A 27,302-nucleotide genomic window follows, 5' to 3' on the forward strand; every position below is an offset into this window, starting at 1 on the left:
ATAAAAGAAGATTTCTATTTTTCAAGCTCCATTTCAAACAACACAGAACATTCTGTCTTTTTTCCCCGCAAGCCTTACTTAAAAAATACCTTTCCGATATAAACATATAATTCAAGTTTTTCATAATCATTCTAAGCAAAAAAAGGTTAACACAAATAGATGACATGTAAACAAATAATTAAGGTTAAGGTCCCAGAATGTAACTTTGCACAAGATTATTTTCCAAATAGCACCATGCAGTGGTGGAAAGCAACTAAGTGCCCTACATTTTTTAAGTAGGCTACTGTACTCAAGTATATTTGTACTTTACTTTCCAATTTCCAGTACTTTTACTTCTATTCCACTGCATCTCAGATCCAAATATTGTACTTTTACTCCACTACATTTATATATTCTACACTTTATGTACATTTGGATACCAATACTTTTGTACTTTAAAGGGACACTTCACCCTTTTTGCAAAAAAGTATATGTTAATGACGTTTAGAAGCTTTAGATCACTTTCCTGGGGGTATTTATGTGTGTAATATGTGGTTTTAGATATTTTAGATTGTAGCAGTGAGCCTGTTGTCTCTGATGTCATGGACACTGGTCTCACTACCTTCCTGGACTACAATTCCCATAATTCTTTGGTGCACTGCTCCTCCTTGTGGATAGGGGGGAAAGCTGTCTTACTGAGACAACATGTAGTCCAGGAAGGAAGTGAGCCCAGTGTCCATGACATCAGAGACAACAGGCTCACTGCTACAATCTAAAATAGCTAAAACCACATATTACACACATAAAGACCCCCAGGAAAGTGATCTAAAGCTTCTAAACGTCATTAACATATCTTTTTTTGCAAAAAGGGTGAAGTGTCCCTTTAAGTACATTTTGTATCGATTTGTTTATTTGAGACACTGTTTAAAAACTAAGAATACATAAAATAAACAAACAAATGAATCACTGTCTAGACAGTGTGCGAAGGGCATAGTATAGGATGACATTTAAAATGTAGCCTATCTATAGTCCTATACCCCTTATTGCTCATAAAATAATCAATGTTTGACGTCTTACATTTAAAAAAAGATAGAGAACTATATTGTCATGACAATTTAGATTTGAACTTCAACCGTGCAACACAAAGTAAGTATTTCACAATGTCTCAGCCCACTGTTGGAAGCAATATGAATGTCCTGGGTTACAGCTGCAAAGTGCGTATTTGTGCATGATTTCTGAAATGATAAGCAGCATACGCAGTAAAGTCCTCCCTGTTGTTAAATGGCCTAACGTGAATGGACCCTGTCAAGTTAAAATAATATTTTAAAAAGATTGTTTGTTTTTCTCTCTTCTTGTGTTTACTCTTCTTGTTTTTTGTGTAGACATTGTCAAAGTCCTGGTTGAAATTATAATACAAATTTAGCCTTCATTTATCTCCTCTCTTCTAATGCAACAGCCTATTCCACTATACTGCAGCATATGTTCTACTTTATCTCACCTAAACATGTTTTTCTCTCTCTCTACTCATTGTACGTTAGTATAGCATCATATAAAAGCATCAAGAAATAACATACAATCTTTCAACCCAGCATACAGGCACATTTTGCATTGTAACAAATCAATTCCTCTTTAGACATAAAGGACATTGTAAAAAACATTTCACATTTCACTTTTGGTGCGTTTTGTTTTTCATATTTTCACGTCTTCCAGTAGTCTCACTCGATAAGCTGAGAATGTATTCTTTTGAAATCATTTGAATGTTTTTGAAGCTGTTTGCACAACATATTGATGTGCCGATTGAATGTGGTTGAAGTCAAATGAGAGCTCGGTGGACAAATGTTGAAATAAACATATTTGAATCCTTTTGACAGTTGTTAGATTAACATTTCAGGGAAATTAAAGACCTATAACCCATTGTTTCCTGATCTTTTATTTTGGCTGTTTGTTTGTTTTTTCAGGCAGTAAGCTGAGAAAAACAACTGTCATCTAGCAAAGCAAGCTTCTAAAAGAAACTAACCAAGTGCCACTTGGGCATTTAGCTGCTAAACATAAGCCAAGGAGACCACACTCTGTTCAGGAAATCCCAAATGATATGACTTTTGTTGTAGTTAAATGTATTAAAAAAGAAAATCAGGAATCAGTACAATATTACAGTACAGTGGAGTACTGGTGGTAATATTATTACAATTGTCTATTATTACAATGTCTATAGGGTACAGGCATAGCTCTATAAGGATTATATAAGAGCCATTTTAGATCATGTTACAAGTACAGCTAAGCATCTATAGCAACCAAACACCTTTACTTTTGCTGACAAAATGCTTGCGGTATATTGAGTCTTATTTCTTTGCACTTGCATCTTCGAAAACAGGCCTGAAAAAGTCCACTTTTCAGCAGGCCCAAGGGAGAATATATATATATCACCCCCTCTGTACATATACAGTGTCTTCTTTTTACCTGCGATGATATTGCATTTTGTTGTTATTCTTCATGTCATATAATAATAATATTAATAATAATACCTGGGACTTATATAGCGCTTTTCTAATACCCAAAGACGCTTTACATGTGTGGTGGCCGGGGGGGGGGGACATGAGAAAAAGACAATTTTATTAGAAAACAAGTAAAATAAGAGTTAAACCAATAAGAACAGTATACATGTAACAGGTTCAAAACACATCAGCTCGGGAATGCTATGATGTGAATTGATTGCATAGGGCCTAAGTGTTTGACTGTACTCTGTTGCTGTTTTCACATTTCTGTCTAATAAACTATTCAATCAATCAATCAATCAATTTTAATTAAACATTTTAGTCGGCTATTGATTTCACAGTTTAGAGCAGTATAACATGTTATCTTTTTGGTATGTCCCGTATGGGTGTGTCACATATATTGTTATATTATCTGATTTACTGTATACCCTGAAATCTTGAATAAACAAAACTGTGAAAAAAATGAGATTACTATTTGATCCAAAAATAATTTATTCAGTTTTTCCCAGGTGTAAAGATAGTTTGTTATCAGCGAGCCAGGTGCAGATTCTACCGAGTTCAGAGCTGAGGGCCTTTTCAACCTGCAGTTCGTTCCTGTCCGAGACCAGGCAGCAGTGCTGAGTCATCTGCGAACAGGAACAAAATGGGTTAAAGGAGATGTTAGAGCAGGGGTGCCCAGAAGGTAGATCGTGATCTACCAGTAGATCACACAGGCTGTGCAGGGTAGACCACATGACAAGCCCCTAAAAATATATAATTTAAATAGGTGACTTCACATGCGCCTGCCAGCTCAAACCCACAATGCAATACTTGGTGTACAACACAAGAGTGATGTATCGCACAAACATCAGTATAGCATTACAAAGCTACATACAAAAAAAAACAACTACCAATTACATTTTCCCCCTCTATTTCCCATTCCAAGTGTGTTTGTCTATAATGTAACTATTTTCAGCAATGGGATAATAATGTTTTCGGTGGGTAGATCTGGTTGAGCTGGTAATTTTGAAAGTAGCTCTCAAGTCTAAAAAGTGTGGGCACCCCTGTGTTAGAGGGAGTATAGGATGAGAATTCGTGTGGGGGGGAGGGATGACGAAAGCGAGAACAATGGGAGAACCGTGGGTTGGATGGGCTTTTATATACACTGTGTGTGTGGAGGTGACCCGAATGGGGGTGGCTTGATCGAGGTGGAGGTAGCTGCGTTGGAGGTGTGGTCCTGCCCCTGAACTTCAGCTATGAGCTCCATCAACGGATTTCCACCCTGACACATGCGCTATGTTTTGGACAGGAGGGGACAGTCAAGTTATGGACAAACATTGATTTCAAAATTCAAAGACATTTATCACAATTAATAACATTTGATGCTAAACATTATAACTATACTATATAATAACAATTATATAATAAATACAATTTAGATTTAGTTTGAATTTGATTACTATTTGTAATCGGAGGACACATGTAGTATTTGCCTGCGTCCTCTGTGAGGAGGAAGCCCAACAACCCTCTGTGAGGCCTTTGGGAGGGCCATGCAAGCAACAAGTGGAACCGCAGCACCATGACCCTGCGGAACCCTTGCCCACCACTCCTGAATGAACTGTCTGGTGCTGGGTCTCTGGTGCAACGCACAGCTCCTGAGCCTGGTGAGAGCAGGAGTGGACCTGGTGAGACGTAGGAGGGGCCCGGACAGGAGACAACCCACAGAGCCTAGTAGTCCCTCCATGCGCCAGAAGTGTACCTCCCAGCCCTGGCAGAGTAGTTCTGGAGTAGTTCCAACGGATTGTGTGCCCCTGGTTTTGCCCTAGTGGGACTGATTGAGGGTAGCTACTGGGACGTAAGTCGGGACTTGATCACTCCCGGCTGGGTCGCCTGAGTGAGGGGTATGATGTTGAGAGACCCGAAACCCCGTTGACCTCTGGATACATCACTGAGGATACGTCCCAGGTGCATCCATGCGATGTTTTTTTTTGTTATGTAACTGAAGCCGAATAAACATGAATAAACATGATTTTTTTATTTCACCCTGAGGTACAAATCATTGTGTTCTAAGGCTTTAATGAATGGTAAGCTGTATTATGTCATGGGGACACAGATGACACATACTAGGATTTGTACATTTGATATATTGAAATGCCCAATGATCCTCTGAATCAAGTTTCACTTCAATTCGCCACATGGGTGATGTGTGACTCCTTGCCATTTTCAACTGCCTCCTCAGTCATTCCACCCTGGAGATGAGCCTGCATGGGTCCCCTGGCACAAAACATTTTCAGATGGGGAGGTATTTTGGGGTTCTCCTGCATGGCACGGAAAGGTTTGAGAACTACTGATTTAGAAGCATTTTATAGAATCTGCCTGCATGTCTTGCATGGGCTAAATAACGCAGGACTAAAACCATCCCTGGATCAGAACAGCTGCAGTATTACAGCAGAGATAAGAGTTATTGATCGGCCCGGAGAGGAGAAATCAGGAGGAGTCAACAACAAGCTGCACTGTTGACTAAATATTCACCAACTCAGAACTATAGAAGAGAGCTTGTGTATATAAATCCCCAGCCCAACTGATCAAATGGTCTTCAATTCGGCCCAGAATTAAGATGAGTATTCCCATTTATCAAATTGCGTTGCTGTCTTGTGGACTAGCACTGGTGGGAGTGCAGGGCGCAATAGAAACCCCAGGGGAGCCCGGCGACAAAACTGCGGCGTGGTCAAAGTCTATCCGTGAGAATCTGCAAGAGTTTTTCACCACGATGAACAAAGTGGAGACTCTGGAAGCCAAGCTGAAGGACGTGAAGCCAAGAGGTACAGTACACGTGGCTTCTTGAGCAAGATGTTCTTGTTAAACCTATACTACTGTATAGGCTAAACTAAGCTTAGTACAATCCAGAATACAACAGATCAAATGCCACCAAAGAATATGTACCGTATGTAGTTTTATAAAATGGTACAAAACAATACTTATACAGCATACAGTTTAAATACAGATAATTTACATAGCGTTTGAAGTTGTTTTTACGATTCTTCTCATGTGCAAATAATGCATATCAAAACTGGTATGAAGATGGACATTTCATCCATTCATTTTCTATTTCATCAGGCAGAAGCTTAGTTATGATTTGTTTTTGTTTTCATGAAGGAGTAGTAGCAAAATATTATCCTGGGCACCATTTCAGTTTGCTTTTTCCTGCCTGATGACTACAAAACAATGACTACAACATGACGTAACAATATCATCCGCTCCCGACCGGATCATACAGACTTTTGAAACAGAGACCACTCACTTCACACGGGTGTGATTTTTCTTTATATTGGATAGGGGGGGAAATAACCGGTCCATTTGTATACTGTCAGAGTTACAGACTGTAACCTCCCTGCTAATTTAGAATCTGCTAATGTACATATGCCATTTTGGAAATAACTCTTCCTACTTCTGGCTGGGCATGGGCCTCTTCCGACTTACTTGTGTACTTACATGTGTTACCGATGATACTAGTTATTAAGTTTCCATTTTTACACTCTCAAAGTTACATTTGCATCCCACACAAGGACACAACATTCTAAATCCTACACGGGTAGTGCTTATAACCACGCCCCGCATCTGTGGCCAACGTGGAAGTGCCTCTAGCCTACAACTACTGCAGGCTAGACAAAATAAATATGAACTATAGGCTTTCAAGGACACTTTGAGACCCACTGGTATAGCAGTGTTTGACCAGAACTATACCTCTATAAAATTACACAGTTTACACATCGAAAAGCAACACAGCAGACATATAGCCTAATGTGTTACACGTCTTCTGTTTTCTCTTTACAAAGGTCACAGTCATTCAGAACAAGTGTTTGTTTACGAGCTTGTCACTGGGCTGAGTGGGCTCTCATCAGTGAAAATGACATTGGTGTCCTTACTTATACCTTCTTTTTCATATACCTTGCCCGGAAGTAGGAATTAAGAGCTATTAATGGCTGCTGTGCATTAATAGCTTTAGTACACAGGTTATTATTTTTGCACATGCACGGTATATCTGCACAATGCACATTCATGGCAAAGATATACATAATCTATAAAAAAAACATATTTGAACAGAACATTTCGTTTTGTTGAAGTAAAACATACTGAGGTGAATGTTTTCTCTCTCTAAACAGCTCTCTTTAGTGCCGTTAACCCTACCAGTGCGTTGGGAGACAGTGTGCCACACCCAGCCGACACCGTTCTCATCTTTAAAAAAGTCTTCGCCAATGTTGGCAACGTCTACAGTGAAGGTAAAAGGCGATGTTGATTTTGACAGCAAATTTTGAATACAATTTTATTATATTTAAGTCAATTGAAAGGTTTTAGTCTAGTTTTAGTCGAGTAAATATCATAAGATTATAGTCGACTAAATCTACAGTTGAAGATTTGTTGAAATCTTTTTATTTCTTTTGGTAGGCCTTCATGATGCCGATTTTACAAAATAAGCTGTGATCTTTCATCACCGTTTTAGACGACAAAATCAGGTTAAAAGGTCATTTTAGTGTTGCCCTTAACTATCATTTATTTTCATCACTGATTCATCTGTCGATTTTTTTTTCATACTTTCACATATTTACCCATCAGAAAAAAATCACAACTTCATTTTGGGGAACAAAAGACAAGCTTCACCAACACACTTAAAATTACATCAGATTCATTTTCTGTTTTATTATTTTATTATTATTATTATGATGAATTGTTTCACCCCTATAGATCAACTGTGCCAACTTCAACCTAAATTCCAGAGTGTCTCTGCAGCAGGCTACTTTTATTTACCACAGTTAATTCTGGGAGCTGTTTGGTATAGGAACTGTGGCACAATGCCTCAATCGAGGTTGAATGACTTTAGCTTATCTTGTTCTGCAAAAACAAAATGGTTGAAGTTTGCTTTTAAGAGTCACACTGACCCTATAGTTGTCACTGGGACAACGCCATTTCACAATAACCTCAACAGCTGTTGATGAAGACCGAAAACACAACAAGACAGAAAAGCCACCTCTTCAGACTCCATCTTAGCCCGTAGCACTTTGATTAATTGATTGAAATATTTATTAACAGTTTGTAGAATTACAGTACATTTCAAGCACAAACTCAATACAAAGACTGTTAACTGTGAGTGGACGACCCAATTAAGCATTACACTTGTTTACAAGAGGGTCCACCATGTTCAATTCATCAAAACATTTAGAGACGTACAAATAGACACTTCTATATAGACAAAGAACAGAACAGGAATTCATCATAAAAGCGAAAATAAATATATAAAAGGGGGGTGGTGGAGGGATTCTGATTTTACGGGGGCCAGTTTCGAATTGCAGCTGTCCGTAGGTGCCCTTTGAGAGCGGTTTTGAAGGAGTCAAGGGATTCGCATGTCTTAATGACTGTTGGTATAGGGCGTTCCACATTTTGGTGGCATAGGAGCCTTGATGTCCTTATCGGCGTATGCAAAGGCTGAATTTATGACATTTAGATATAGCATTTCATGTAGAGCACTTATAGTGTTATTAGTATACACTCATAGGGCTGTATTTTGCGTGTCTTAAGTACCTGGTCTTATTCCCTAACTTGAGTAAACTAAAGACCTGGAGGCGTGATCAATGCCATTTGGCTATTCTGAGTGGCCAAAGAGCATTGATCACGCCTCCAGGTCTTTAGTTTACTCAAGTTAGGGAATAAGACCTGGTACTTAAGACACATACAGCCCATAGTTTCATTGTACATATATTCTACTGTTACTATTACCATATTGTTCTTGCTCTGGATTAATGCCTAAATTGTAAAGGCAATGTGTTTCATTCAACAGGTATCTTTACAGCACCTGAAAGTGGCGCGTACTTCTTTACGTTCATGTTTCACAGTCAAAGCAGGAAGTCCCCCCTCACTGGGCTGTCACTTTTCAAGAACGGTGACCGTGTGATCAACTCTGGCCACAGTGTTGAGGGGAGGGAAATGGTCGCCACCCCTCACCACAACAGCGCCGCAGACTTTATTGACCACGGTGGCAATTCTGTGATCCTGCATTTGGAAAAAGGAGACACTGTGTTTATTGTTATTGACGAAGACATGAGCATCTGGGGAGACGAAAATGGCCATAACACGTTCAGTGGCTTTCACTTATCAAACTCGGTCATGTGATTCACGGGATGAAATGCATAGGGTAATGAAATATTTACAGCAGTGGTTCTTACTTCGTTTGAGGCCTTGTCAATTGATTATTTTTTATTATTTTTTGTCGCATTCCTAAAAGTCTCCAGGAAATGGAGACTTTTCTGAGTCCGCCGGTCATCAAATTATTGGCTTAGGAATTTGACAAAAACAAAACAATCTCCATGAATTAAAAAGGTTCATGGGCTGTGTAATAAATTGAGCTAAAATAAGTCATTTTTTGGTTGAACTACTACTTTAATCTTTTCCTGATTCCCTGTTGTTGTCCGTTTCATGGACATAAAACTTCTGCTAGGAACCTGTTCAGCCCCTGTATTGGTTCTTTAAAGGTTATTTTAGTTCTCTCTGTTATTTCTTCGGTTTAGTCAAAGAACCTCTAGTGTTCTATTAGTAGCACTGATACAGTGCACAGACTTTGCCTGTCTTGGAAGTCATGTCTATAGGTCTTGAATCTCTGTTATGTTCATGTTGTAGTTTTCTTGATTCTATGTTCATGATTTCCCCAGCTGTAATCAGCCCTCATGTGTAAATATAGTCTTGTAGGGTCAATGATGTGTGCACGTGTGTTGCATCATGCCAGTTTGTCTGCGATGTTGTCCTGCGTTCAGTTCACCTGTATTAAAATACCCAAAACAAAGTGTGTGTGTGTGTGTGTGTGTGTGTGTGTGCCAGGGTTTATCGTGTTTGCCTGCATTTCTATACAGTATTATCTATCTTGTACTGTCTTCTAGAAGATGTTGCCTGTGGTGTAAAGTAACTAAAGTATATAGGCTACAGTTAATTACTAAGTAAAAAAAAAACCTCAAAAGTGTAAGAAGTACAGTATAGTAACTATACTGTACTTACTGGAGTATTTCCAATTTTCAGTACTTTTACTTTCACTCCACTATATACATCTCAGGGGCAAATACATGTGTACATAAATTGCAATTTGTAGCTATAGTTACTATGCAGATTTTGATTAGGCTACTATTACAAAACATACGTTAAGGTGTGCGGGTGTGCATGCATGCTTGTGTCCCATGATCCCATCTGACTGATGAAATATCTATATCGAAAGTAGAGGTGATATTGTAAAAACAAATTATTCATATTATGTACCGGTATGCCTACTATTAGGCCTTGTTCAGACTGGCAGCCTTAATCCAGCAGATTATCTGATTTCAAAGTCTGACTGGTTGGCACCGGCTAAGTATGGTGATGGTGATTCAAATGTGATTCATATAAATCAGTTTCCATGTCGTTTTCTGCTGCGTTTAGACTTGATTCCAATTTGGATAGGCTAGAAATCTAGATTTTGAAAGCCATGATGTCTTAAATGGTTAGTTGGACTAATCTATTTAGTTTCTGCACAAAACAGAACCAACCCATACAAATCTTGTGAAATGGTCCTCAATTAGTGTTTCATGTGAATTGACAATGGCATGGAAAGAACATGATTTAAAATAATCCATGCATTGCATTGATTTATATCATTGCATTGATTGATTATTTCACCAGAGTAACAATCATCATGGTCTGAAGAAGGCACTTATTAGGCTACAGACAGCTAGCCTAGCTGTCTGTAGCCTAATAAGTGCCTCCCAATTACAGTACCCTAGCTGCTAGGGTACTGTAATTGGGAGGCGTGGGCTGATGCCCGCTTTGATGTATCCTGCCTCCTGCATGTATGGGTGAAATGAAACCGGTGGAAGAACTGGTTCAACCCGTTGGCCCTTTCCAGGTGTCCAGTGGGGTGTCCACGGTGTCCAGAGAGATACTTGTGTGTTGTTAGCCTACTTCACACCTCCCTTTGTTTGTGTGTGTGTTTCTGCTGCTTGCTCTACATCCAGAATCCAGTCTCTTTTAGAGATTATAGTCCACACCTACAGCCACCCATACACAATTCTATCCATGCTTGTATTGTGTTGGGAATACGCTGCCCTCTCCTGGTAGATATAGGCGCTGCGTTCTCTCAATGATCTGTCTGTCCATGAGTTTTTAGGCAGTTCAATCCACATATTGATTTGAAAAGTCTTGCAGAAAATATTCCCCAATATAAATCAAAAAATCTCTCATTCCAAAATGTAACAAAACCACACGTTTCGTAAACCGGTCAGCAGTATTGTCGAGTAGTAGTAGATGACGTCCAATTTAGGGCTAACATACCGACAACCAATTACCAATATTATGGTCCCTTATTAAAATACTTTTGACCTGCCGAACCCTACTTTGGGCAAGCATGTTCAACTTTTCAAATGTATAAAAAAACATTTGAAAATAGCCGTTCTTCATGCTCATAATGTATTAATTGTGTGTGCTTACGTAGATTGGCTATTTTCAAATGGCCAAAAAGGGCTGAAGTGGTTACTGTATGTTTTGAAATAATAATCAAAATCTACAAAATAACTAAAGTTTTCAAATAAATGTAGGAAAAGTACAATATTTGCCTCTGAGATAAGTAAAAGTATTGGAAATTGGTTCAAATACCTAAAAGTACAAAATAGCCTTACCTAAAACCTGTATTAAGTACAGGTTTTAAAAGGTACCTAACTAAGTACTTAGTTACTTTCCTAGTTTCCTCCACTGAGTAAAATGCAATATAATAAAATCAATAATATACACGTTTAATTCGAGTCAGACTCAGACAGATGATCCTATTGGTCCCTCGGTTGCTAGCAGTTTGAAAAGCTCCAAGCGCCCCTCCCACTGCATCCCAGGCCGCGCCGTGATAGGCTGGGACGCGTTATTTAGAATCAACGCCCGGGTGGTTTGTTTCTCTGTTGTTGTCTGTCGTCGTGTGGCTGGCTGTGTGTGTGTCTGTGTGTTGTGTGTTCGTTGTTGGAGTTCAACCGAGCTGAGGGAAAACTAACTGGACAAACTCACTGCCGTTTTACTGCCATCAAACACGGTATGTGAAACCAGTGTACACGCACAAGATCACGGTAAAATATCATTGGCGTGCGTGTGTTTAATCTTTTTCTAACTCCCCCACCCCCCTAATGCGATATTATCATCGTATAACGTGTGTATTGTGGAAGTAGATCTGGTCCATATCGTTGGAAGTTGATGAGAACTAATTTTCCTTTACTTTTCTAACGGCTATCGTGTGAAGAACACTTGTGTACTGTAAAACGAAACCCGGGGGGTGGTCTACTCTAAACTAACCTGCAACGGTTGCTTGCAACAACCTTGCATATAAATGCACGTTTTTGTAATGCTAATGAATCCTTTTTTTATCAGCCCTAAACCGGTTTAAAAACAAAGGATCCGTTTTATTTGACCCGCCGCTTATTTTCCTTTTCGCAGGAGGACATACATTATTTTCCTGGGGGAATCTTTCTTTATTGACATCACTTTGAAAGAAGGGATTGGAGTCAGTCAGCCGCCATGCCTTTTACACGGGTGAAGAGCAAGATACCCAAACCGAGCAACAAAGGGAATACTGAGAAACAGGTACGTTAAAGCTTAACTGTCTCCCTGCATGCATGGGATTATATCTGGCCGTTTAACATTTAAAATCAATGGTCCACCACGGCATCCTGAAGCGACACGGAACATAACCTACCGTGGAGCTGTTTCACAAACCTTGAAACTTGAAAGGGGTTCAAAGCTAACTGACCATCAGTGGTGGACACGGTACTAATTTTACTTAAGTGAAAGTATCAATACGGCAATGTAGAAACACTACTTTCAGAAGTACTGAAAAGTGTACTTTAGTTGTCGAGTACAGCACTTGGATAACATGGACGGTACATAGACAATTAGGCAGTAAAGGAAGTCTGCACCACACTACAGAATACATCGGACCAAATCGTGTATAGCAATATCCACAACTTGCAACACTAGATTAACAATTATATTTATAATGTGGAATCTAGAGTTGCAACAGCCCATGGATCCAAACAGTAAAGTCGTATCCGCTTGTATTAAACTCGCCAACATTGCAGCTGTACGGAAATCTTTCTATCGGCAATGTGTTTGTTTCCTACAAATCCACCGTAGAGAATGTGAATGGATAACTAGAAAGTGTACTGTTCCTAAAGTTACACTGTTGATTTCCAGTCAAGAGTCATTCTGTGCATGTTTACAAACGACCAGGATTTGAACGTGAGATAGATTTTTAATATTTAGGAGTTTGATGTTAAGAAGCTCAATGTTGTTCATGTGTGCTAATTGCATGTTTTACAGGAGGACGCTCCCCACGCCAAGAGGGCCTCTTCTCCCACTCAGGGGGCTCCAAAGAAGAGGACAGCCTTCGTGGATATCACCAATGTAAATATATATTTATGTTTTATTATTGGATAGGGCTTTTTAGAGGGTATGCGCGTGACCTCATCATCATACCTGGAAGTTATGCGGGAATGCCTACTGAGTGACAAAAACTACTTTCTGGCCTTCACAGCCCCATATACATCCAAGCAGAAAAGTCCTATTTGATTGCATTTAAACGACATTAAATTCACACTTTGCCACTCCATCTGCCATTCACTTTATGCATGCGAATACCCTCTATTGATCCAGCGATTGGATGTCAGTTGTCATAGCAGAACAGTATGGGACACATACAGATCAATAGTAGAGTGGCCAGTATATAGAGCGGCAGGAACCCAGGAAGGTCCCCCAGAGTTAGTGTGTCCTTGAGCATGTAAAGCACTTTAGAGCGCTATATAAATGCACCATTTACAAAGATGCAGTGCTGTACAAGTACAATACTGTACAGCAATGGTTCCAAAACTTCTCAGGCGTTCGTGGTCACATGCCTGTGGTGTGTGTGTGAGGCATCTAGTTAACGTGTAACTGTAAGAATGAATAACTTTTCTATCCCTCTCCTCTTTTCTGCCTGCCGCACTATACTCTTGTCTCAGAATCAGTTTGTCATATCACATCTTTACTTGTAACAAAGTGGGTGAACTTAGCTTCTGCGCAAGCTGTGTTTGTGTGTCAGTACATTAGTAAGTATACAGATGTGTCCCCCCGTTTTGAGTCTGCTATGCACACACACACACGCTCCCGTAGACAGCTTTGTGACACATGCACCCTGCCACCGCAACTCTGTGTGAAACGTACACAGTGTTTTCCCGTGGTCCTGACATTTCCCAAACTACTGTAAAACGTATTTTGGACGCTTGTGATATGCGCTTGTGATATTGATATAATTTGACCTCACTCTAGCTTTCTCCATTTGAACTCTGTTCGTGCGTGCGCGCACGGACGAACTATGGCCCGTAGCCCTGATCACGCTGACTCTGCCCACAGGCGCACAAGCAGCTCCACCTCAGCCTGCCTGGGAGGAAGAAGGACGCCCAAAAGAAGACCGTCAAGAAAACTACTGCGTCTACCTCCGTGTCTAAGAATGTGTATAACCTAAAAAAGTAAGGCCTCCTGCTTTGTAACTTTCCTCTTTTTAATTTATTCTCCCCTTCATTTTATCTGCTCTCTGATACCTCGCTCTCTGACCCTTCATCTGTCCCCTCTTTTATCGAGAAGATCCGTCTTCCCTTCGTGAACACAAGGCAGTTAATAAAAAGGGGACAGCAGCTTGAATGCTATTGGGATTTTGAGTATAAAATGTTGCTGTTTTCTCGTCACTCACAGCTGTTTTCTCTAGAAGAATGGTTCCCAAACCCTTTTGGCCATGCACCCCCTGTTACATCCCGACCTAACTGATGCACCCCCACATGGAAATATAAATTGCATAAGCTATATAGAGACATATATTTTGTGAGTGACCTTGTAGTTATAGGTCTGTTATTTTCACAGGTTGGATCTTGGGGAGACATTTAATTTGACTTTTGGGTTTCATGCTCAAACGTTTGGGAACCACTGCTCTAGGACATTTTGGGAAATTGTGCGGGCGACATTTTGACATGGCAGTAATTTTCAGATCAATTGAGAGCAAGCTTTCTTCCTATTTTTCCTATTTCTCAATGGCTAAAGCATAACATAATGCCAACACCAAAACGGGTTCCCGCCCAGAATGGGTGTTGAACATTGCAGCTGTATGAAAAGCTTGAATTATCCTCTTTTTATATCTGCAACGTGTTTGTTTCATAGAAATCCACCGTATAGATAATGCAAGGAAGTATCCCCCTAACATATCTACAGTGGATTTTGACCAACTGTGGCATTGCATACCGACTGTTACAACTTCAGACTTGTACACCCCGCTTCTCTCACAACGTCTAAACGCATTCCTCCGCCACCTACCTCCTCCCCAGGTTATCCTCTACTGATGGCGATCTCCTCAGCTCCTCTGTGAAAACAGACGACACCGATATCCTCAGCTCGTCCCAAGTGAAAACCGAGGACAGCGATCTCCTCGGCTCTTCTGTGAAAACAGACGACACCGATATCCTCAGCTCGTCCCAAGTGAAAACCGAGGACAGCGATCTCCTCGGCTCGTCCTCAGTGAAAAGCGACGACAGCGATCTCCTCCCCAGGTCATCCTCCTCTACCGATGGCGATCTCCTCAGCTCCAGCTCGTCCTCGGTGAAAACCGACGACAGCAGCGATCTCCTCAGCTCGCCCTCCGTGAAAACCGACGACGCCGATCTAGTCCTCGGCTCGTGCTCGGAGACCTCTGACGTGCAGGTCGCAGAGGAGGAGGTGGTCACCTCGGTGGTAGCGGAGCTGCTGGTGGTTACTGCTGCTCCCTCCACTGGCCAAACGCAGCCATGGCACCTTCAGAGACGACAGGTAATGTGTCTTGTGTGTGTGTAATGGCATCTCACATTCTCTGTTCTTTGTGTCAGTGGCTCTCAAAGTGGGGTCCTCGAGAGGGTCCCCAGTGTAGCTAAATGATTGATAGATAGGAGGAGCCAAACATGTAATTTATTTCTGTGTGGAGGACCCCCGAATGAGTATCTGCGGCTGCTAAGGTAGTAGCTTAATGGGTAGTGGAGACACACACACACACACACACGTATTGTAGTCTATTCACTACTGCCCTGTGGACAATAACAAACGATAGCAGAGGATGGTAAAATTAATGTTTTACTGTCAGTCACTCAACATCCTCCTCTCCCAATAGGTCCCGGTGGATTTCGATATCGACTCCCAGAACAAGGATGACATTTTCTTGAACCCGGAGTACGCTCTGGACATCTTTGACTACCTCAAACAAAGAGAGGTAAAAAAAACAAAACGCCAGGGAAATATTTTTAACGTGTCCTGCTTTTTCTTTGAAATGTGTTCCTTTGTGCTGTTCATTCACAAATAATCCCCCTTTTTATGTCGGCTGACCTGTGTGCTTTTCTTTTGTTCTCTCTCTCTTTGTCTTTGTTTTTCCCCTCATATTGTTTGTCTCTTCTGTACGCTATGCATTTCACATTCTCACTCCCTCTCTTATCCACTCTTTCTCTCAGTGAATTTACACTGTTTTCAACATAAACGCACCACTCCCCATCTTTAAAATGACATTCATAAATGCGTTGAATCATTATATTTATTCATTTCTCTCCCCCTCTGCAGGAGAAGTTTGTCCTGCGTGACTACATGCCCATGCAGCCCAGTCTGAACACGGGAATGAGAGCCATCCTGGTGGACTGGCTAGTGGAAGTGCAGGTGGGCGTTATTCCACTGTGTTGCTTTTGTCTTTGGTTTTATAGAAGTGCGAACATGTGTGCCTCAATTGATGTTATTTATTACTTAGAATTGCACTCGCACAGAGTGTGATTGTATCTATGTGTCACTGTGTGTGAGAGACAGTGGAAAGTACTGTACTTTAGCTAGTGTCTTTTAACATTTTTTTCAAATCTTAGAACTATTTTATACTTTAGATATTCAAAAATATCAGATATACAAGCGCATATCTGTGTGTGTCTTTGTGCCCGTTACATTACTTTGCACGTGTGTTGAATTTATAATTCTGTGTGTGGTTAGACTATAGAGTGTCGCAGTCCCGCCCCCTCGAGAGACCCGGAAAATAAATCGCCGTTAATTTTCCTCATAGACTTTTCAGAAAGTATTTATTTAAAGAAGTTTACGCCGCGGACAAAGCCAACTCGGATCGTGACAATAAACACAATGTTTTGGGCCAAACAGATAATTAGAAAGTACTAAGTAGGGAAAAAAAACGGCAGGTTACAACACTTTTTGTTGTTTTTCTTATTTGATCGGCCCAAAACATTGTGTTCATAGTCATGATTTGTCACGATCCGAGTTGGCTAATGACTGTAGGGCTTTTGAACGGGTGCAGGCTTTAGTTCCGACATACTATTGATCTGAAACCTCAATCCTAACCGCAAGCACGGGAGCAACGCATGTCGGACCATCGCTTTTTCGCATCGCATGTCCCCGCGCTTCGGATCTTCGGTGTGTCGGAAAAGCGTGCGCACCCCCTTTTGAACGTATGCACCACAAAGCAAACATTTTTTTTAACTCAAATCGTTGCTTCCAGGGGTCCCTGGAAACAAAACATTTCGGGTGTCCGTGACGTGAAACAGATTGAGCAACACTGATATAGAAACATGCGTTTTTCAGGAAGCCGTTCAGCTTTAGAAGACATTTGTGGAATCGGTCTCGGGTCTTGATTTTCTATTAAAGTTTAAACGAACCGTGTGCCTCTTGCAGGAGAACTTTGAGCTGAACCATGAGACCCTGTACCTGGCGGTGAAGTTGACAGACCACTATCTGTCCCTCTGCCCCGTCAACAGAGAGAGTCTGCAGCTCATTGGTTCCACCACCATGCTCATTGCCTCCAAGTTTGAGGTGAGAGAATGAAGCAGGGCTGTGCTTTACGGCACCGTTTCCCATGTTATTACATTTTTTTTTTTTGGCTAAATCACGTGTGTCAATTAAGAACAATCCCAAATGTTTTGTTTCTTTCTTCAAAAGTAGTAAATGAATAATAATAAACTGAGACTGTACTGTAGATCTGCCATTTTCCTCATTTTGGGTCCCGGGCAAACTACTGGTTTACAGCAGTGGTTCCCCAGCGTTTTTTTTTTACATTACATTTTATGGAATTCCCCCTTTTCCCCTGAAAATGTTCGAATAATTTTTGTTCGCGTAGAAAAGGGTACCGGTATATTTATTCGCAAACGTTTTGGTAAATTCGTATGGCAGAATTAAAGTGGCCATCTAAGCATTTTTTGAAGAAAACCACCCACCACTCATTTCTCCTTTCCCCCCCCCCCCGTCTGACCTAAATTGTCCCTTTCCCTCGGAATTCTGGTTGTTGGAACTATACTGTACCAGATGTACCATTTTCAAAATGACCCAACTGCCGTTCCCTGACCCTCCACACAGGAACGCAGCCCGCCCCTGATGGACGACTTCCTCTACATCTGTGACGACGCCTACCGGAGGGAGGAGCTCATCGCCATGGAGTGCAACATCATGCAGACCCTGGGCTTTGACATCAACATCCCCATCCCGTACCGCTTCCTCAGGCGCTATGCCAAGGTTCGTACGTGTGTTTTTACCAAGGATTGGGATTGGAAAAAGAAGGGGGGACATTCTGGAACCTGAGGACGTTTTTTGCTGGTCCTCCTCACTTTCCTCCTCGAGTTCTCAACAGAGGCTGTTTTGCGACGAAGAGATTCAGGAGTTAAGGATTGGAGTTAATAATAATGATAATACCTGGGACTTATTTAGAGCTTTTCTAATACCCAGGTTATGACTTTATGTTTAGGCGTAAAGTTAGACTTGAGTTATGGTGTTTGTCATGTTTAAGATGAGTTAGAGTGAGTTATGACTTATGACTTGTGTTTAGGGTTAGTGGTATGTTAAGGCTAGGACTTATTCGTGTATGGTTACTAAGAGGTGAGTTTTGTTTAGAGTTCCACTAGGTGGAGTAGGCCGCGGGTGGAAAGAACTAGGATATCATATTTAGTGATCGACCGATAATCGGCCACGGCCGATTATCGGCTTCGATATTCATGTTTTTTATTAATATCGGTATCGGTGGTAAAAGTGAATAATCGAAGCCGATTATTATATTTTGTCATAAATGCGCAAAAAAGTACAACAACCACTCCACTCTCATTGAAAATCCGGTAGAGTACGGTTGTAAGGAGATGTATATAGCTTAGCTGCGTGTCTGTAACACCGAGGAGTAGACACACACAGAGCACAGCACGCTCTGCCTGTGCTCCTCCCTCCCTCCCAGTTCCACACACACGGAGTAAAAAGAGAGAGGACCAGGGCTAGAAGGAGTAATACTAACCTTGTAACCATAAGCATTGCTGTTTTCATCTTGCATTAACAAAAATAAAATCCACACTGAGAGGGACAGAAGGTGTAACAGTGGTAGACCTACATTAGCCAACGCTAGCTGCTATGCTAACGCTGCAAACTTACAGCAGATGTAAACGGTTCTTTGATTGTGTGTGTGTGTGTGTGTGTGTGTGTGTGTGTGTGTGTGTGTGCGCGCGCGCGCGCGCGCGGGTGCGTGCCCACATGCTGTGTGTGTGTGTGTGTGTGTGTGTGTGCGTGCATGCGAGCCAACTGAATGTTTTCTAAAAGGACAACTTTCCCCCCCCATCCTGACCAGCCTATTATTATTATTATTGCATTTTGGCTATGTGCAATAACTAACTGCAAGCCAATGAAGAATGAACCAATCAGTAGCATTGTCAATATTTGTCTTAATTTCTAATTCATATTTATTTAGTTGACAATAATTTAACGGTAGGCCAGTGTTTTGAGACATAGGCTACAAGGCTATTGTCTTGTATTGCTATAAAATTATGATCTTGAAAGTGACAAATTTCAGTGGTGGAGTAAAAACAACAAGGTCACATGGCTTTGGGGAGTTTGGGCAGCAGATCTACAAGCTCTCAACATGTCATGCTGCAATGTGCTGTGGGCTTGTAGATCACCAATTTGGATAAATAAACTGTTTTTTTTTTTAAATAAATGTTTTAAGCCTGTGCCTGCACTTCATACAGCACTATGTTCCATATTCTGCTACAGTACATGTTTGCACTTTAATTAAATTAAAGCTGCATTTGATGGGGGGGGGGGGTTGTTACTGAAAACAATGTTGGTGCTTCTTGCTTGCACTAACTTTTTATAAGCAATAAATGTTCTCTAATGCATTTAAAGGAATTATTGTGTTAGAATTTATGTTACTGTAAAAAAATTTTTTTTACTTAAATTAATATCGGTCATAATATCGGCTATCGGGCTTTTTGATTCTCCACTAATCGGTAATCGTAAATATCGGCCAAAAACCATATCGGTCGATCACTAATCATATTCAAGAGCTTGACTTAAATGTAGTCTACTCTAAACGCACAAAGGTTTATTATTATATACATATTATATATATTTTTGCTGATTTTAGACAAATGTTTGGTTATGATGGTTAATCTTAGTAATGTAGTGGTTTACTGTTCACGTCGCCATGCACTGTGTTCGTGCAATAGAGCGTTGCAGTCCCGCCCCATGACAACAGACACAATATTTTGGACCAAACGAATAATTTCAAAGAAGAAAAACGACAAATAATGTGTTGTAACCTGCCGTTTTCTTTCTTTGTTTAGCCCCAAAAAACTGTTTATTGTCATGATTTGTCACGACAAGAGTTGGCCTGGTCCGCGACGCTCTATTAGTGAGCCGTTTTTTTGTGTTTAATTTGCGTCCTTTCACGTCTGTCTGTTTGCTTATTATGGGTTTTGTACTTTTTGTTTGTTTGTGCAGTGCGTGAGTGCAGACATGGAGACCCTGACCCTGGCCCGCTACGTGTGTGAGCTGAGCCTTCAGGAGATGGACCTGGTACCAGAGAGAGGCTCCCGGCTGGCATCGGCCTGTCTGCTGATAGCCCTGGTCACCAAAGACCTCGGAGGATGGGTGAGTAACCGTGGCTTAAAGTTCTCAGTCGCCAAGATGGCTTTCAGTCATTCAGTGATGGTTTGGAAGCATGTTTCACAGCAAAAATAGCCACATCTACAAAAATAGTAGATGGGCCATTTGTGGTGATTACTGGTATTTTAAGATTAGAGCATTCGTATTGGTCAAACTAAGCAGTATGTTTAGAAGCGTCTTCCATAAAGCGAATGTCAAAGCCTCTGTGATTTCCTCACCTGGTTGCCAGTATGCAGAACAGCTGGAACAAATTCAAGAATAGTGGTCTAATTAATTACGAAATGACAAAAGGGTGAACTAGCAAAAATAATGATATTTAGTATGTTTCTTTCGTTAGCTCCTCCAACCTGCGCCGCTCACCCAACTGGAACATTTTTTTAACCAAAACATAGTTTTACATGTTGTGGTGTTTAGGAAACGGCACTAGTGTGGGGAGGGCTCCTTTCACACTGTTTCACAAATCGCACATTAGTACACAATCTTTCAGTCGTGAGATTTTATTTTTGCTTTAATCCATGTGTCTCTATAGAGCGTCGCAAGTATTTATTTAAATACCTTTTTTAAGCATCGTACGAAGCCAACTCGAGTCGTGACAAATCATGACGACAAACACAATATTTTGGACCAAACAAATAATTGCAAAGAAGAAAAACAACAAAAAAAGTGTTGTAACCTGCCGTTTTTTTTTACCTACTTTGTAATTCTTTGTTTGGCCCAAAATATTGTGTTTATTGTCATGATTTGTCACCACGACAAGAGTTGTCTTTGTCCGCGGCGTAAACGTCTTTAAATAAATACCTTCTGAAACGTCTATGAGGAAAATTAACAGGGATTTCTTTTCTGGGTCTCACGAGGGGGCGGGACTGCGACGCTCTGTAGAGGGAGACACCGTCTGTTTCACTAGGCTAGGGGTTCTCAAAGTGGGGTGCAGGCACCCCTAGGCGGTCCTTGTGGAGCGTTCACAGCAAAATCATCCTTTACCCCCTTTTTCCCCCAATTTAGTTATGACATTTATTTCCTTCCACTGCTTTTTTTTAACAGCTTTGGGAGCAGTGGGAGAAACTACTGATTTTTTAGCATTCTACTGATTTGTAGAATCTGCCTCAGGGCTTAATTTATTATGTTTTTCTGTCTCTCCCTCCGTTCTCTCTTCCAGTCCCCCATCCTGCAGTTCCACACAGGGTACGCGGTGTCAGATCTGGCCCCTGTGGTCGGGAGACTCCACACCATGCTGTGCGCGAGTCCCGACGACAAACTGAAGGCCATCAGGAATAAATATGCACACAAGTAAGTGGCGCTGCTGAGGCACAACAACGACAGTAACCCGCAAACCAACCCGCCTATGCACGGCCACACACCAGAACATGCTCTCAAAGCCTCCCAGGCTCCCAATACATTACACGCACATTGGGCAGAATAATTGGACCTTTCTCCACGCTGCTGTCCAGTCCGCGTGTGGAGCAAGAGCATGTAGTCGATTCCATCACAGACGATAAAGCGCCGCGGCCCCGTGTCGGTCCCCCTTTTTGAGAACGGCGAGGGCACCGGAAGAGAATTTCCATATTGGGCAACAAAGTCTTATGCACACCTATATGCTCTGAGGTGGGTGTGTGTATAGGCAGGGCTCAATGTATTCAGAAAAATGCACATGAAGTGTACAAAGACCCGCACACCGCCTGCACTTGCAATACCAACTTTATTGCCAACGTTTCGGTCAAAAGACCTTCAGGCATCTGAAGGTCTTTGTGCAGACGCTGTGCGGGTCTTTGTGCACTTTATGTGCATTTTTCTATTGGGGGGGGGGGGGGGGATTCTCTTCCGGTGCCCTGAAAGGGGCGGGACTGTGACGCTCTATGGCAGGGGTGCCCAGGCCCCAAAAGGTAGATCACATGACATGCCCCTAAAGTTTAATTAATTTAAATATATTGAAGAAGAAAACTATTTCCCCACATGTAAAGTTGCCCGAGGGCACAAGGCTCCAAAAACAGTGGTTTTTATTGCTCCAAAACTCCAGCGCAGATATTCTCAACGGAAAAAATCAAACGACAAAAATAACACTGGCCAAAATACAAAACTAAGAACTCAAAAATACTTAACGCTCAACAAAGGAAAAATAACAAACGGCACTAGGCTATGCCCAGGACATGGGCCCTAGCAGCTCTCTCGCGGGGGTGTCGGCATGATGCCTGCCCGAGCATAACTGACTAGCTCTGCCTGCAGTCTCCCCTTTATAGGAGAGGATCCTACCACCAACAGAGAAGCAATTAAATATACCCAGCTTATCTACAAGCTCACAGATCTCAGCTGAACCTGAATAAGTAACCCCATAACTAGATGTTCTATTTTAGATTAATCATCATATGGGGTTACATTCATTTCCCCAGATAATAGACATACTTTGATAAATGACATTGTGGAACACCCCTACTCCTTAACAGTACTTGGCACCTTCCTCCTCTTAAAGTGCCAGCACTGGAGAGGCCATACAAACACTGAGGTTGCAATAAACACACAAACATTTCTCCCGCCATTTCCCATTCCAAGTGCATTTGTCTTATATTGTACAGAATGTAACACCAACTCTGCTATTCCGAAGCCCCCTCGGGTACATATTTAAACTATTTTCAGCAATGGTATAATTGATTTTTCGTGGGTAGATCTTGCTGAGCTGGTCATTTTGAAAGTAGCTCTCAAGTCAAAAAGTGTGGGCTCCCCTGCTCTATGGCCTTCAAGCCAGTACTCTAACAGAGATTAAAATAGGGTGCGTTTTGCAAAAAATAATACACGTGAAAAGAAATTGCGATAAAACAATAATCCACGGACACGATCATTTTGCTTGGCCACATCAGACCTCATCCTACTTTCCATACAATCCACGTAGGAATTGTTGTAGAGTAGAGACTGGAAAGAAACTTTGATTTCATATAGCCAAAATATTAAACATTTTTTTATACTAGTTTATTTTGCTAGCTTTAGTTATAATAATAATAATTACTTCTGTTTTCTACATGAATATAACCATATTAAATGGTGCAATTTGTACAAATGGCAAAACTTTACTCCTAATGTTGTTGAAGGGGGACTCATAAAATAACAATAAATAATGCATTTTATTTATAAAGCACTTTACATTCTTGCAAATCTCAAAGTGCTACAAAAGAAATAAAATAATAAAAGAAGCGTAAGCAACATCATAATCGGGAAGGAAAAGCTTTCTTAAAAAGGTGGGTCCATTTTTAAAAGAGTCAGCGGACTGTGGTGCTCTCCGGAGAACGGGGAGAGAGTTCCACAGACATGGGGCTGTGTGGCAGAAGGCCCGGCCGCCCATGGTGCGGAGGTTGTTGTGGGGGACGGGGAGAAGATGGGTGTTGGAGGAGCGGAGGCTTCGGGTGGCGGGGTTTAGGGGGCCGATGAGTTCTTTGAGGTAGGGGGGTGGGGGGGAGGGAGTGGCATTTCCGTAGATGCACTGGTGTGCAAGTAGGGAGATCTTGAATAAAATGATAATAATAAGGGAGATCTTGAATAAAATGTCCCTGGGACTCATCTAAAAGACCATCCCGGGACTCATTACATTGAAAACCTATTGACATCACTGCTAAAACGTTAATTTACGACTGTGGCATTAAAGTGAAGGGGTTTAATAGTCGTAAATATACGATTATGGCTCGAAATGTGTTAGTACCTTCAAGAGATTAATTTGAGACAAAATGGCTAATCATTCTCTTGCTCTCTCTCTCTGTGTGTGTGTGTGTGTGTGTGTGTGTGTGTGCTTCATTAGGGTGTTCTTTCACGTTGCAACTCTTCCGGTAGTGTCCATGGACCTCTTGGAAGGTGTGCTAACGGCATGAGAAGTGAGAAGATGTACATTTTTACAAGAAGAAAAAAAAAACCTGTATGTGTATAATGTATATATAAAAAACACTTGTTTATATTTGCACTTGATAATGTTATAATATTTATATCAGTGTAGGCTGCCTGAGCTGTTCATATTTCGGTAGTCGTTTGCCTGGTGTTTTTTTTATAAACGAGCATAAATAAAGTTTTAACAGGTCCTGTTAATTAAAAAAACGTTTCGAGTTCCTAAGCGAGCATTTATTTTATTTTGTTACCGAAGCTGGCTTGTTTTGTGTTAAAGTGTTTTTAAACATTTTATTAAAGAAAAGTGTTATTTTGACTGAGAGCAGGAGGAAAAAATGGCTGTATGTATTGTTCCCTCTTTGGAAGGCAAATGTGCAAGCACTCATTTATTCATTTGAATATACACCCCTTTTATTTCCCCCTCGACACAACTGGTGTGGTGTGTGTTTTTTGCATTTTAACGTAAGATAGGTGTACATTAGCATCTTGTTTGTTAAATATTGTACATATTTCTGTACCAGTTACACCACTCTGATGCGTCAAAAAAATAAAGAACTGTTTTATATTCCGTTTGAATTCTCTTCGTTATAGTTTAGGTTTTCCGTTTCGCATTCATGAGGTGTTTAGTTTTAATGGTTTGCAGTGAAATTAAAATCGGCAATGAGATTTTTTTTTTTTTTTTGTTAGATCCCCATTAGCTTACTGTGAAACACGGCAGCTATTCTTCCTGGGGTCTTAAACATATTACAATATTTCTTTCATATTATTACATACATTTACATACAACATTCATCCAATACAACACAAAACAACTCATGATCCGTCTACATTTGATAGTTGGCTCCACATCACAATTAAATCGTCAACATTGATAATAAAGTAAATATACATTTTAATGGGATATATAGCTCATATGCATCTCCTTGAGTGAACAAAAACAACTTCAGCTTCTTAAAACTCATAGTTTTCCTCATAAACAAAAAACATAGGTAATGAGTTCCATGCCACCATTGCTCTGTAATGGACTGTTCTTTGTTTAACATTAGTTCTACATGAAGGCAGCCTAAAACGACCCTCTGATGACTGCCGAGTAAAATAATGTGTATCTGAGAACGATGATAAATTATTGCTGGGGTTTTAGTTGTGATGTTTTTTTTCACAAAACACAGTAATAAATAATCCAACCTACCTTTTACACTTAACCACACTAGATCATTGTTCATTGTACTTACTCTTGTTCGATATGGGCAAATTTGAAGCACTGTACGAGCTGCTTTCTTTTGTGCCACCTGTAATCTGTTCAAGTTACTTTCTTTCGTATTGGACCAAATTACTGCACAGTAGTCTAGATGGGATAACACTAATGCCTGTACTAATTGTTTGGTTAAATATTTAGGCAGGTATTTCCTACAATGTTTAATAGCACCCATACCTCTGCCCATTTTTTTCACCATTTCATCTATCTATATATAGATATGTAATATATCGTAATGTATCAGCCGATATGACCCTGGAAATAATCAGTGGTTGTATATGTCGGTCATAATTTCAATATAGTGCATCTCTAATTTGTAGTCGTCGGAAAGTAGATTTTATTTTTTTGTTTTGGTGTTCTTTACACTACATCAAAGATAATAATTACTTTTAATAAACCTTCAGTATTTGGTGCTTGGCTTCTGTGTTTACACGACATGACCACTAGGGGTCAGGAATGCACAGGAATGTTCCATGTTTCGGCTAAGGGAACTCCATCGTAATCCAGTATGACATCAGTGGTTTTCTCAACAAATCTTCTACTGCAGTTTTTCTGTGCCACCAAATGGCAGACTATGGTCTGGCACACATATAGCAGGATATACAGTATATCAGTTGTGGGAAAAGGTACTCTCATTTTATTTTAACTTAAAAGTATCAATACGGCAATGTAGATAGTTTCTTTTTTTCCCATTAGAGTGTCCTACAACTACATCATTGAGCCCTGCACCATTGACTTTCTTTCATCTAGTCTGGATTGTGCGATTTTGTAGAGATTTTCTAGCTCTAATGCAACGGCATTAGAGCTATGGACCAAAACTAAGTATAAGGTGAACCCTGACAGTGAGACACCCTGCACTTCACTCAGCCGGACCTCAGAACACAAGAGGGTTTAGAAATGGATCGCCCCCGAGTATCCGCATGTGGATTAGGCTAATGTGACACTAGACAGTACACTAGACAAGCATGCCTGCTTGTAAACAAGTGCATAGTGCTTTATTGGGTTGTCCACTCAATTCAATTCAATTCAATTCAAAGGGCTTTATTGGCATGAGAAAACATACGTTTACATTGCCAAAGCAGAAAGAACAATACAACAATACAGCAATACAATCAAAACAAAAATGATGTACATTTGAAGGTCAGAATCTTCAATAGATCAAATTCTATGGCCCTCATTTATCAACCGTGCGTAGACCAAAATATGGGTGCACGCCGAAATTGCCGACATTTTTGACATTTACCATTTCCGCCAACGCTTGAAATTGAACGTGACAACGTTGAAAATCCACGGTTGCTCCTCAACTGGCGTACGCATTTTTTTCTGTCTTCGAGCTGCGGAGCAGCATTGTCTGAACTGCTGACACGCTGTCACAGGCATCTAAACATATGTTTTCTCTCCTAAAATGTTAATATAAAACGGTATGTGTATGTAAAAAAAAAAAGGGAGAGATTTCCAACTTTGCAAGTAATTAAAATCGCGCAATTAAAAACAATATAACATGTTTACAATGTATTAGTTTGTGCTTAATCAAACAGTGATTTACTGGCCTTGTTATGCAAGCAACTTTTTGGAGCGCATGCGGTGATGCGGCTTATGATTGTGTTAGCTTATTTTATTAAAAAAAGGCATAAATGGACTGCACGCCTTTATTTCCAAGTGACAATGACAAGCATACAGCTGCCTATTTGTAGTAAGTACTAGCAGGCTATAGGCGTAAGGGACTTAATCATTCACCATTTAAATAAGTG

At 40.7% G+C, this 27,302-nt stretch overlaps 1 protein-coding gene across 1 annotated transcript; it reads left to right on the top strand.

The window, feature by feature from the left end:
* The first annotated feature begins 11,399 nt into the window (after positions 1–11,399).
* Positions 11,400–24,849, top strand: ccnb3 (cyclin B3). The gene is made up of 12 exons (XM_080792926.1): positions 11,400–11,535; positions 11,934–12,080; positions 12,816–12,899; positions 13,884–13,999; positions 14,846–15,323; positions 15,658–15,756; positions 16,098–16,190; positions 17,199–17,336; positions 17,877–18,032; positions 20,274–20,423; positions 21,595–21,725; positions 24,217–24,849. The coding sequence occupies exons 2-12, from the start codon at positions 12,015–12,017 to the stop codon at positions 24,284–24,286; spliced, it is 1,581 nt and encodes a 526-aa protein (XP_080649052.1). The 5' UTR covers positions 11,400–11,535; positions 11,934–12,014; the 3' UTR covers positions 24,287–24,849.
* Positions 24,850–27,302: the final 2,453 nt, after the last annotated feature.

Source organism: Protomyctophum bolini (genome assembly GCF_963924005.1).
Source record: "Protomyctophum bolini genome assembly, chromosome: 20".
Taxonomy (NCBI): domain Eukaryota; kingdom Metazoa; phylum Chordata; class Actinopteri; order Myctophiformes; family Myctophidae; genus Protomyctophum; species Protomyctophum bolini.

What these genes read in the sequence shown, in the direction of transcription:
- ccnb3 (XM_080792926.1), top strand. Translation starts at nt 12,015, where the DNA reads ATGCCTTTTACACGGGTGAAGAGCAAGATACCCAAACCGAGCAACAAA. An exon ending in AATGTGTATAACCTAAAAAA is followed by an intron (nt 14,000 to 14,845) that starts GTAAGGCCTCCT and finishes CCTCCTCCCCAG; the next exon opens with GTTATCCTCTACTGATGGCG. An exon ending in TCATTGCCTCCAAGTTTGAG is followed by an intron (nt 17,337 to 17,876) that starts GTGAGAGAATGA and finishes CCCTCCACACAG; the next exon opens with GAACGCAGCCCGCCCCTGAT.